Genomic DNA, 12,784 nt, shown 5'->3' with positions numbered 1-12,784 from the left:
GTGCTTCTGGGTGAGTGAGCTTAACCTGGCCTCAGTCGGAATGGGCCTTTGGTGTGCCCCAGGAATCCAGGATCCGGGGACAGGAGAAAAAGGAGTTTGCTCTGCAAAGCCAATTCTCCTTCTCCTTTGTCTACTGTAATCAGGAAGTTGCTTCTCTGCGACCAGGCAGTATTCAAGCTGCTGCTGTTATTGGAGGGTATGGCTGTTTTCTGAGGCCACTCACTTAATTATCTATAGCCTTCAGTCTATACAGACTAGCCATTTGCTTTGCAAAGGGACATTCTACATGTTCTCCCTGGACACAGAATGAGCATTCATGAGCGTATGCAAGATGCTTGTCGATACTTTCCCTGCCTTCAAATCAAAGCTAACAACTACCTGTCTCTGCCTCAGATTCCAGGACTCACCTGGGCGTCCCCGATACTCCCACCCGCTTAGTGTTCTCTGCCCTGGGGCCCACCTCCCTGAAGGTCAGCTGGCAGGAGCCACACTGTGACAAAGAGGTACAAGGATACAGCGTCCAGTACCAGCTTCTCAATGGAGGTCAGTGAAGATCCTGCTGCTGTTAATGTAGGGAGGGGTTGGGGACCCTTAGCTTTTGAGAGAAGGCCACATATCTCACCAGACCCATAAAGGGTGTCTGAACATTATGCAAAGAATAATTGCATGTACAAAGGGGAATTTTTTTTTATCCCTTTCTCAAGGAGAAACCACTCACAATGTTTCACCAGCAAAGGTGAAAGAATGTTTTTTTTAATAACTTCCAGGGTAGTCACCAGTCTTAGAGAAGATGTTTGAAACAAACAGAGGTAAAGAAAGTGAAAAGGATCATCATGTTTCAAACACCTGAAGCTAAGCATGGGCACTTCTTTTCCACTCTTGATAGAGACAGCACACACATCTCGCCACAGACAGGAAATAGCTAACTTTGGACGTTCAAAACATGGCAGAGGGATGAGCACATCATGTTGTGCTCTTCCTGCTATTAAAAACATAATCATGTATGAACTAGCCTGCCACTGCTTCTGTTTTTATAGTGGTAGCACTGATGAGCATATAGGTTGGAAATAATCTAAATTCCTTTTCCATTGGTGTGAATGCCTTCAAGCACTTAATTCAATGTTAGGTTACCTTCACAGAAAGGATTTCTGTGTAGACTGTAGGGTGTTGTGGACAGTGGTGTATCTGTTTCACCACATGTAGAGGGCAGCAAGTCTCACATCACACCCCCATGCCAAAATAGGAGGAGGGGGACACTGCTATAAAAATATCATGAAATAATGGAGACATAGGTTCTTGTAGGTTATCCGGGAGACACTGTCCTTCAGTGTTACTCCTCTGAAGATGCCTGCCACAGCTGCTGGCGAAACGTCAGGAAAGAAAATACCAAGACCACGGTTACACAGCCCGGATAACCCACAAGAACCAATGAACTCTGACCGTGAAAGCCTTCGACCACAGCCTTCAATTTGCAAGATCTGAGCAAGGCTGTCAAAGATAGGACATTTTGGAGGACTTTCATTCATAGGGTCGCCATGAGTCGGAAGCAACTTGACGGCACTTAACACACACACAGGAAATTCATCTTATGATAACGCTCACAGCCGTATAATTGGAAGCCAGAGTCTTGACAACAGCTGCTTGTGACGATGACTTGCTGGGTCTTTTCCTTTCTCTAGGACAAGTGCACAGGCTTACTGTTCCCAACCCTACCCAGAACTCGGTGGTGGTGGATGATCTGCTGCCAAACCACTCCTATGTCTTCAAAGTGAAAGCCCAAAGTGACGAAGGCTGGGGCCCAGAGAGAGAGGGAGTGATTACCATTGAGTCCCAAGTGGATCCACGCAGCCCTCTGAGTCCCGTTCCAGGTAATGTGGCTTCCATTATGTAACGCTACACGGGAAGGTTACTCAGCTTTCTGCACTCCTAGTATGATTATTGCCTCCTTGGGTTTTTTAAGTTCTTTGACACCGGTCTCATGCTGTGCTTTTTGGAGGAGAGGGTTTGTTTTGAAACCCATGTTTTACCACGCAAGCTTGCGTTTGCTGGTTTTTACCAGAACAGGAGCCCCGTGGCGCAGAGTAGTAAGCTGCAGTACTGTAGTCCAAGCTCTGCTCACAACCTGAGTTCAATCTCAACAGGAGTTGGTTTCAGGTAGCTGGCTCAAGGTTGACTCAGCCTTCCAGCCTTCCGAGGTTGGTAAAATGAGTACCCAGCTTGCTGGGGGTAAAGGGAAGATGACTGGGGAAGGCACTGGCAAACCACCCGTAAACATAGACTCCATGGGTCAGGAATGACGCGGTGCTTGCACAGGGGACCTTTACCTTTCACCTACCAGAATATAACATTGCTGAATATGGAAAAATGACAAAATACAAATTTATGCAGGGTTTTATCTCAGTATCAGATACATTTCCAATTTTGGCATCGATTCCATATCAGAAAGACAGGCAAATTTTGCATATTGAACATTTTAAATTTTAGGTTTGAATCTTATATTCTGTATTCAAGAAATGAATTGGATGTCAAATCCTGTACATTTCAGTTCTTCCTGGTTTCTTCTTGAGAACACAGACCTTTTGTTTTTGCTCATACAGGTTCTCCATTTACCTTGAGCACTCCTAGCGCACCAGGGCCTCTGGTGTTCACAGCTCTCAGTCCAGATTCTCTTCAACTGAGTTGGGAAAGACCCCGCCAACCCAATGGGTTAATTCTGGGCTACATGGTCACTTGTGAGATGCTACATGGTGGAGGTATGTGGAAGCTCCGAACTGAATTCTAGTTCAAATGTGAAACCTCCAGTGTTCCCAGAGAGTATTTCCTGAGCTATATAACAGAGCAGGGCAGTCCCTGCATGTGCTAAACGCCGTATGTGCCTTATCAACAGTGCCCAGTACAAACTTGTAACAACCCCTCCACATACACACAGCAGAATTCCTCATCCAATACATATAGGATTACCAGGTCCCTCTTCACCACCGGCAGGAGGTTTTTAGGGCAGAGCTTGAGGAGGGCAGGGTTTGGGGAGAAGGACTTCGATGCCATAGAATCCAATTGCCAAAGCAGCCATTTTCTCCAGGTGAACTGATCTCTATTGGCTGGAGATGGGGTTGCCAACCTCCAGGTACTAGCTGGAGATCTCCCACTATTACAACTGATCTCCAGCCGATAGAGATCAGTTCACCTGGAGAAAATGGCCGCTTTGCCAATTGGACTCTATGGCATTGAAGCCCCTCCCCTCCCCAAACCCTGCCCTCCTTAGGCTCCACCCCAAAAACGTCCTGCCAGTGGCAAAGAGGGACCTGGTAACCCTAGCTGGAGATCAGTTGTAATAGCACAAGATCTCCAACCGCTACTTAGAAGTTGGCAACGCTACATACATACAATCTCATGGTCCATGAACAATGTTTGTTTTAATTCTGAAGTTACTGTTCCAAATTCTACATTTCTGAAAAATGTGTGCCTAGGCTACCTGTCTTTAATAACAACACCTACCCTGAGAGTTCTACAAATTTGCTAACTATTTTGTAACTTTTTGGCCATTAAAAAGGAATTATCCTGTCAATGTCTTGACTTTTTATTTTTTATAGAGGAAAACAAATCTCCCTATCTCTCAGTCTCACTAACACAGTCCTAGTTTAAGTGGCCAAGCACACTCTTTCTGGCCTAGAGAAAGGCCTTAGGCTAGACCGGGGGCCCAGCAATTCAGAATGTTGCTTGAGACTGCTAATGCTGCTTTTGATTGGCTTAGGGCTGCCAGGCATACTGCTCTGAGTGCTGGGAGATTTTTTTTTTTTAAAGGTGACGTTGGTTGCGTTACTACATCACTTCCAGGCAAAACCTGGAAGCAATGTAGAGTAGCTCTCGGAATCAGTGGAAACTCTATGGTTTTACCATAGACTTTCCAGCTACTCCTAGGGCAACCTTACATCACTTTCAGGTTTTCTCCAGAAGGGACATAAAAACACAACTGGCATTGTTCTCCCCGATGTCCCCACCCCCCAGCCCTCCTGCTGGTTACCAGGCTTGGCAACCCTAAATTGGCTCCAGAAAAATTTCTCAAGAAACACGAGATACATAGGGGGTTACTGCACTTTGTATTCCCAGCGATGTATTAAGAGTTTGAAAATGTTATAAAAAACATCGCTTTAAAGGGGTTTTTGGATACCACGGCTTATAAATGGTTGGAAGACATCTTCACAGCTAAAGGGGCCAAACAAAGTGCGAACAGTATTTTTTATAACGTTTTCAAACTTAATACATCGGTGGGAATACATAGAAAGTGCGAACAGCATTGTTTATAACATTTTCAAACTCTTAATACATCGCTGGGAATACAAGTGCGGTAACAGCCATAGTTTCTCTAAATCTCCTCAGGCATGAGCTACATTTTTTTCCTCAATCTGTTCCTCATGGTAGTGCGGATTGCACTGGGCCCCTGTAAACTTCCAGGTCCCAGTAAAGTGTACCTTTGTGGGAGCCCTGCTTATCAAGGCTCTGCTTGTGCCACAGTGTCAGCGACAGGAGCTCCTCTGAATTGCGTTGTCTGGTAGTGAAAGGGAGCTCTGGTGGAGCTTTTGTTTCTCCTCCTCCAGATCCTACGGTTTTAAAATGTTTTTGTTCCTTTAGGGGAACCCAGGAATATCTATGTGGAGGGAGACAACCCAGAGACTACCTTGATGGTTCCTTACTTGAATGAAAATGTTCCGTATAAGTTCAAAGTGCAAGCCAAAACCACCGAAGGCTTCGGGCCTGAAAGAGAAGGCATTATCACCATTGAATCTCAAGATGGAGGTATGTATGGAGGTAGTTTTTCACTGTGCCATGCGAGATGACTGGAAAATAGATGGGGGAAAGGGAAACATTCTTGCATAGACTATAGATCAGGACATTGACACTTTCACACAGCCCAAGTAATGCACTTTCAATCCACTTTCAGTGCACCTTAAAGATAGTTTGCAAGTGGATGTTGCCAGTTCACACACTAAAATCCACCTTCAAAGTGCATTGAAAGTGGATTGAAAGTGCATTATTTGGGCTGTGTGAATGTGCCCTCATCAGTGTTCTGATGGTGACCCCAAAGGAGCTTATAGGAGAGAAAAACAGAGTTTCACTTACCTGTAACTGTTGTTCATCTGGTGGATCTTCTATGCAGGCACACATTGGGACTGCGCAGGCGCAGGCCAGCCACGGATAAGATTTGTCAGCTTCTAGCAAAATCTAAAAGAGAGTGCTCCCTTCCCCTTGGGGCCTGCAATCTCCCTGCCCATGGTCACATGACCCAAGGGGGAGGGAGCACTCTTCCCTCCAGTTCTCCAACCTGCTCCCACTGAACCAACCACTGGTCTAGTGGAGAGGTCCCACAGCGGGGAAGGAGGGAGGGATGTGTGCCTGCATAGAAGATCCACCAGATGAACAACAGTTACAGGTAAGTGAAACTCTGTTTTTCATCTGCGTGGCTTCTATGCAGTCCCACATTGGGAGAGTAGCGAGCTCGCTTACCAGGACGGTGGGTGTGGGACAGTCACCGAAATAAAGACTGCAGTACGGCACGTCCCACGGCTGCATCTCTTGCCGAGTCCACATCCATAGCGTAGGGTTTCATAAACGTAGAGGGAGTGGATCAGGTAGCAGCCTTACAGATGTCCCAGAGATCTATCTTAGAGGAAAAGGCTCCGGTAGAATGTGCTTTGATCATAGGAGGGCACTCCTGGTGAGCAAACTCATATGCCATTTTGATGGTTGACGTGATCCACCCTGAGAGGGTCTGAGGAGAAGCAAAACGACCCTTGTGGTGTCCGCCAAAGCAAACAAAAAGGTTGTCCTCTTTACGGAAGTTCTGAGACCTTTTAATGTAAAAAAGAAGGGCTCTGCGGACATCGAGGGAATGCAATGCTCTATCTGCATCAGAGGATGGATGAGGGGAAAAAACGGGAAGGACAATGTCCTGTGTAAGGTGGAAGGCTGAAACAACCTTAGGTAAAAAGGAAATCTTAGGCTTCAATACAACCCTATCCGAGTGGAACTTAGTATAAGGAGGGGAATGTGACAGTGCTGACATGTCGCTCACCCTCCTTGCCGAGGTAATGGCGACTAAAAAGGCTGCCTTGAACGATAGTAAGGCCAATTCGCAAGTAGCTAATGGCTCAAACGGAGGTCTCATGAGTTGTGAAAGGACTAAGGAGAGACTCCACTGGGGAACTGGTGGAGTGACAGGAGGGTACAAGTTATTGAGACCCTTCAAAAACCTTTTGGAAAGGGGATGAGAAAAAACTTAGAAGGAGTCAATATCTGGATGAAAAGCCGATATTGCGGCTAAACAAACTTTAATGGAAGAATTAGATAAGCCATCATCTTTGAAGGACCAAAGGTCATCAAACACAACAGACAGTGGGCAATTGATTGGTGAAATATTTTTAAACTTAGCCCAATCAGAAAAACGTCTTCATTTAGTGTCGTAGGACCGCCAATATGGGCGGGAAGACTTTAACGAATGCAGCAGAACCTTAGCTACCCTGTCGGACCACTGCCCCGGGGTAGCACCCTCCAGGCCGCAAGCTGCAGGTCCGGGGGGGAGTGGAAGGGATTCCTCGGAAGAAGAATGTAATTCCCTTGTGCAAGTGACATGAGCACTGCGAACCACGACCTCCTGGGCCAAAACGGAGTGACAATGATGGCATCTGTCTTGTCGTGGTTCACCTTGGCTAGGGCCTTGTGAAGTAGAGGGAATGGGGGAAAAGGATAAAACAGAGCCCCGTTCCAAACTGCCTGAAAGGCATCTCCCATTGAGCCAGGGCTGGCTCCTGCCCTCGAATAGAACCTGGGACTCACTGAGTTGAGGTGTGTGGCTAAAAGGTCTATTTGCGGATAACCCCAATGGTGGAATATTTGGTGGAGACAATCGCTGCTCAGGGTGAGCTCGTGCGCTTGATTGGGAAGGCGACTTAGAGCGTCTGCTAGTGTATTGCTCTTGCCCACAATGTGAATCGCTATGAGAGTAGCGTGGTGAGCTATGGCCCATTCCCAGATGTCGCTGGCTTCCTTGGAGAGCGAAACGGACCCTGTGCCATCCTGCTTGTTTATATAGAACTGGGCGGTGGAGCTGTCTGTGGCGATCTGAATGTGCTGTCCGTCCAGGTGCCCTGTGAATGAAGACAGAGCAAGACGGATAGCATGCAGCTCCAACAAATTGATGTGCAACCGGGATTCTAGGGAAGACCAAGTACCCTGGGCCGTAAGGTCACCACAATTGGCTCCCCAGCCTGACAGGGAAGCTGGTACCTCTGAGGAGAAGGGCAATGAAAGGGGACACCTGAGAGGATGTTGGCATCGTGTGCCCACCATTGCAAGGAAGAAATAACATATCTAGGGATGGAAAGGCGTTTGTATTGGGGGTCAACATTGAGCCTGAACACCCGGAGGAACCAGTTTTGGAGCGGGCGCATAAAGAGCCTCGCAAACTCCACCACGGCCGTAGTAGAGGCCATGAGGCCTAACAATTTCTGTATATGATGGGCCGTTTGAAACCATTTTTTTGTGAATTTAGCCACCATTTTTTGGATGGCGCAAGCCCTCTGTACAGGGAGGAAGGCTCTGTCTTGGACAGCATCCAACTGTGCCCCAGTGAAGGTTTGTATTTGCGCAGGTACAAGCTTAGACTTAGAAAAATTAACCAAAAGACCCAGATTGTTAAGGACTGAGAGGATTAAGTCCACCTGTGTGGCCAATTCTGATTGTGAAGGACCCACTACCAACCAATCATCAGGGTAGGGAAATATTACGCAACCCTTCAGAGCAAGGTGGGCTACCACCACTGCAAGGCACTTCGTAAATATCCTGGGGGCTGTGGACAACCCGAAGGGCAACACATTGTACTGGTAACATTTTCCATTGCATTCAAACCTTAGGTATTGGCGACACTCAGTATGAATTGTGATGTGGAAATAAGTGTCGCGGAGATCTAACACCACGAACCACATATGTTTATCCAGGAGGGAAAGCACTTCTGGGAGTGTGAGCATACAGAACTTCCTGGTCCTAATAAAGGCGTTAAGGTCCTGGAGATCCAGGATAGGGCGCTTCCCCCCCTTTTTTTATCCACAAGAAAAAAGCGGGAGTAAAACCAGTGCTTCCGTTCCGAAGGTGCAACCTCTGAAATGGCTCCCTTAGACAGGAGAGTGGTAACCTCTTGTACGAGTAGGTCTGGGGCCGACGAAAGGGAGCGGCCCGTGGGCCTGTATGGAGGTAACATATCAAATTCTATGAAGTAACCAACATTTATTATTTTGAGAAGCCAAACATCAGTGGTAATAGCAGACCATGAGTGGTAGAAAGCCGACAGGCGATCAAGAAAGCAAGCAGACACGTCTAGTCATGCCTGCTTTGGTTTGTTGAAATGGCCGGGAGACCCTCTGGGGCCTTTACGGGCCCTGGGTTTGGGTGGGAACTTCCTGTCCTGCTGCAGGTGGGGAAAGGACAGGCGGAAGGAGGGTTGTTGGAAGGAACCCTGGAGACGATATGGGCGGGAAGATTGGTTGGCTTGACGACTAAAATAATGCCGTTTAAAATCGGGGGCTTGGGGAGCAATTTCTAAGGATTTGGCATTTGTTTTGTTCTTTTTCAGGCGATCCAGGAAAGTATCAGTTTGGTCGCTGAACAAGGATGTTCCTTCAAAAGGAAGGTCCTCAATATGGGCTCGAGTGTCATAGGGGAGAGCAGACTGGCGCAGCCAGGCATGCCGGCGAATGACAATGGCAGAGGCAATGGCTTTACTAGAGGAATCCGCCACATGGCGTGCAGCTGTAAGCTGTTGCCTTGCGAGGGACATTCCTTTGGACTGAATGGCTACTGCCAAGGGACGTTGATCGTCAGGAAGGATGGAGATTTGAGGGGATATATGATCCCAGAGGGAGTATTGATACCTGGCCATGATGGCAAGGAAATTGGAAATGCGGAGGCCCACCGCAGTGGAAGTGTAAATTTTTCTGGCAAGGGTATCTAGTTTATGGCCTTCCTTATCTTGCGGGGAGGAGTGTGCTCCAGACCTATATTTACCAGGCAAAGCCTCCACTATTACGGAATTAGGAGGGGGATGCTGGTAAAGAAATACCCCACCTTCCCTGCGAATCTTGTAAAGATTCTCTACTTGTTTGGTGGAAGAGGGGACTGAAGCAGGCTTAGCCCAGTTGTTACAGATCACTTTCAGAATGCTCTTTATCATAGGAAGGGCCACGGGGCCTACGTCAGGGTTATGGAGGATATCCATAATATCATCTATAGGGCCGGAGTCCTCCGGCTTAAACTCAATTTTGAGAGCTTACGCCATGCGAATGAGCTGCTCCGCATATAAACGGACATCTCCCGTAGGAGAGAGCAGCTTAGAGTCCCCAACAGTGTCCTCGGGTGAGGGAGCTGAAGTGCGGGATTCCTCATCATCATCAGGGGAGTAGGAGGCATCATACTCAGATGGATCAGTGTCCCTTGACATAGAAGGAGACCTGGAGAGGGGAGGCTTGTGAAGTGACTCTTGCCTTGGACAAATGGAATCCTTGGAAAGATCATCAGGATGACGAGACGGCGCGTGTCGACACCGATGAGAGCCTCCAGAAGGCGAGCGTGACCGGGAGCATCGGTGACGACGACGACAGTCAACCGAAGAACCCGAGTAGACGGAAGGAGTAGGATATCAGCATTGAGAAACCTCTAGATGCCTACGAGAGGGAGACCGGCTCCTAGAGGAGTAGCGGCGCCTCTGACTGATCGGACTGCGTGAATGAAGTGAACGGGTATGTCCGGTGTTTGGCGGTTTGGATGAAGGACGGCGAGGTTGAACATCTGTACCAAGTGGATGAAGTGAACGGCAATGTCCGGTAACTGACTGTTTAGATGATGACTGGTGTTGTTGAACGGCTGAGGTACGTGAGCGGGATGAACGGCTATGACCGGAAGAAGACTGTCTAGATGAAGACCGATGAGAGTGGGAGCGGCGAGAAATGGATCGGCACCAACGACTGGATCGGCCCTGACGGCTCCGACGGGACGAATGGCTCCGACGGGACGAATGGCTCCAACGATGGGATCGACTCCGACGAGAAGATGACCGGCGTCTGCAGGAAGCGGATCGACTCCAACGATCAGCTCGATGTCGAGAAGAAGATCGACGTTGAGAAGAAGATCGGCTCCGACGGGTAGATTGGCGACGGTGCGAGTTCGACCGACGCCGAGTGGATCCGGACGAAGCCGGGGATCGAGACTGGCGCCAAGAAGTCGATCGACGCCAAGGCCGTTGGCTGGGCTCGAGGTGGAGACTCCACTTGGTTCCTTTCAACCGAACGTTGGGAGTGTTGATGAGCACTCACAGGAGGGGGTGGTTGATCGGCACCGACCTGGAGCTCTGTAGGTTGTGCCCGAGGCCCTTTATCATCAGGCCGTGGGGACTTGTTAAGCACCGGAGGCACATCTTTATAGAGGTGAAGGAGGTGCTGTTTGAACTCAGCCGAGTCTTCCTGGGCCCTGCTCGGACACGGAACTGAGGGGGTAGCCAGGGAATGAGGAGGCGAATCCTCAATGGTAATGGGCTGCTGTGCAGCTTCATCAGGAGCTCGCGACTCAGACGGACGAGGCGAGCAAGGCGACTTGGCTTGGGATCGGCATCGAGGGGATGCCAAAGGTGATCGGCATCGAAGGGACTTCGGCGACCTCGAAAGTGATCGATGCCGAGGCGATTTGGAGCGGGAAGCATGGTGCAATGAGCCGCGGCCGCAGCCATCTTGCGAAACTGGAGCAATAAACTTTGCTGGCCGAATAACGATGGAGGAAGGCTTCTTAGAAGGGCCAACTTTTTTGGACTTTTTTGTAGTGGGTCCCACGTCGAGTTGGGACTTACCGGTTGAAGTACCCGGTTCAGCAGAACGACCTCATGGGCGAAGCAACTCTTTGTAAAGATGAGAAAGTAATCGAGTCGACTGAACCCTCAAGGCCTTGTTGGTGAATTTGGAGCAACTTTTACAAGTTGCCGGAATGTGGCCTTCCCCCAGACAAAGGAGGCATTCAGTGTGGGAATCATTCTTCACCATCTTAGTACCACACACACTACATTTCTTGAAAAGTGGAGCTTTTTTGGGCTCCATGGCTAGAGGAAGGTGCTGACACATTCTCTCTCCATGGCGGCAGAAAGAGAACTGGAGAGAAGAGTGCTCCCTCCCCCTTGGGTCATGTGACCGTGGGCGGGGAGATTGCATGCCCCAAGGGGAGGGGGAGCACTCTCTTTTAGATTTTGCTAGAAGCTGACAAATCTTATCCGTGGCTGGCCTGCGCAGTCCCAATGTGTGCCTGCATAGAAGCCACGCAGATGAAACAATTTTACTGATCCAAGATCACAGTTGAGCGGCAATATTATTTCTCTTGAAAATTTAAGCTAGTGCCAAATCTTGAGGGTATGTGATAAATATAGGAACTGAGAGTAGAATTGCCAACCTCCAGGCCTGAAAATCTCCTAGAATTACAACTGATCTCCAGGTTACAGGAATCCGTTCCCCTGGAGAAAATGGCTGCTTTGGAGGGTGGGTTTTATGGCATTATACCCTCCCCTCCCCAGGGTCCACCCCAAAATCTCTAGGAATTTCCCAACCTGGAGTTGGCAACCCTAACTTAGAGGCATTGTTTTCCTTTTCATTTGGATTGCATACTTATTGGCATCTGACCTCTACTTTTTTTTTTGTAAACACATGCTGTATTTTAAACATTTAAAAATTAGACTTATCAGACCTCATTGCGATTCCTTGGCTTACACATGGCTCAGCCTTTGCCTGTTTGTGCTATTGATAGTTGTAACCTTTTGGGATGATTGAGAAGTCTGACTCCAAAGGTGTGTATGAATACCCCAAACATAGTCCTGTCCCGAAAAGCCAGGAATACCTTTTATTAGTGGATGGTTTTGGCTGCCTGATAACATCTACAGTAGTCCGCAGCTGACCCAGAAAGTTCCTGACTTAAATGTTGCCTCTGCTGTAAGCCTTCAGCAGCCGCTATTTCTCAGCTTCATCCCCAACTACCTACTTCTGGAATAGAACAGTATTGACTTAATTTGCAGTGTTGTACAGATAAGATAATGTATATGATCTTCTTTGGACAGAAATTTGCTATTTAAAGCATCATTATTGGTGGCAGTGATCTATTTAAAAGATCTTCTTTTAAAAAAAAAATACTGAAATGATTCGTTCTGACCCTCGAATTTTAATTTCTTGGTATATAACTAAGATTTGGAAGGAGTATATGTGCAGGCTAGTACATAGGACGCTTTCTGCATCACGAAGAAATAATTAGTTTGCGTGGAAAGTCATTTGGGAGGATCATATTCTCTTTAAATGGTAGTCTTTCCCTGCTCGTTTCTCACAAACATTTTTCCAGTGTCCATTGTTTAATAATCTCAAATGGAATGAGAAATGGACTTCCAAGTTTAAAAAAAAAATTTTTTTAACCTGTCAGGTGCTTTCTCTCAGTTTGGAACACAGCAGTTTACCAAGGAGGAAGTGTACAGTCTTCCCACGGACTATAGCACCAAAACCAGCATCACTCATTCTGCACTGGATCCCTTATATGCAGGTAAGAAGAACTGTGTAAATAATCTCAACCTTGGTTCTCCAAGTTTCCTACTGAGCTCAACAGGACAAATTAAATGGGCTGCAATCTAGGACACCATTGAAAGGGAAGCAAAACTTGCTTCTAACCCCAGACCTGGAATCACAAAGGCAAGTTCAGTCATCAGTCCAATACTGTCCCAGTG

General features: G+C 47.7%; 1 protein-coding gene across 1 annotated transcript in view; it reads left to right on the top strand.

Moving 5' to 3' along the window:
- Positions 1-12,784, top strand: part of ITGB4 (integrin subunit beta 4) — a 101,262-nt gene that overhangs the window by 86,675 nt on the left and 1,803 nt on the right. Inside the window, exons 36-40 of the mRNA XM_056858023.1 lie at positions 394-543; positions 1,680-1,868; positions 2,598-2,753; positions 4,630-4,794; positions 12,487-12,603. Of these exons, the coding sequence (XP_056714001.1) occupies positions 394-543; positions 1,680-1,868; positions 2,598-2,753; positions 4,630-4,794; positions 12,487-12,603 (777 nt within the window). The remainder of the gene's footprint in view (positions 1-393; positions 544-1,679; positions 1,869-2,597; positions 2,754-4,629; positions 4,795-12,486; positions 12,604-12,784) is intronic.

Source organism: Euleptes europaea, chromosome 1, assembly GCF_029931775.1.
Source record: "Euleptes europaea isolate rEulEur1 chromosome 1, rEulEur1.hap1, whole genome shotgun sequence".
NCBI classification, from domain to species: domain Eukaryota; kingdom Metazoa; phylum Chordata; class Lepidosauria; order Squamata; family Sphaerodactylidae; genus Euleptes; species Euleptes europaea.
This window is presented reverse-complemented; position numbering and strand designations above follow the sequence as displayed.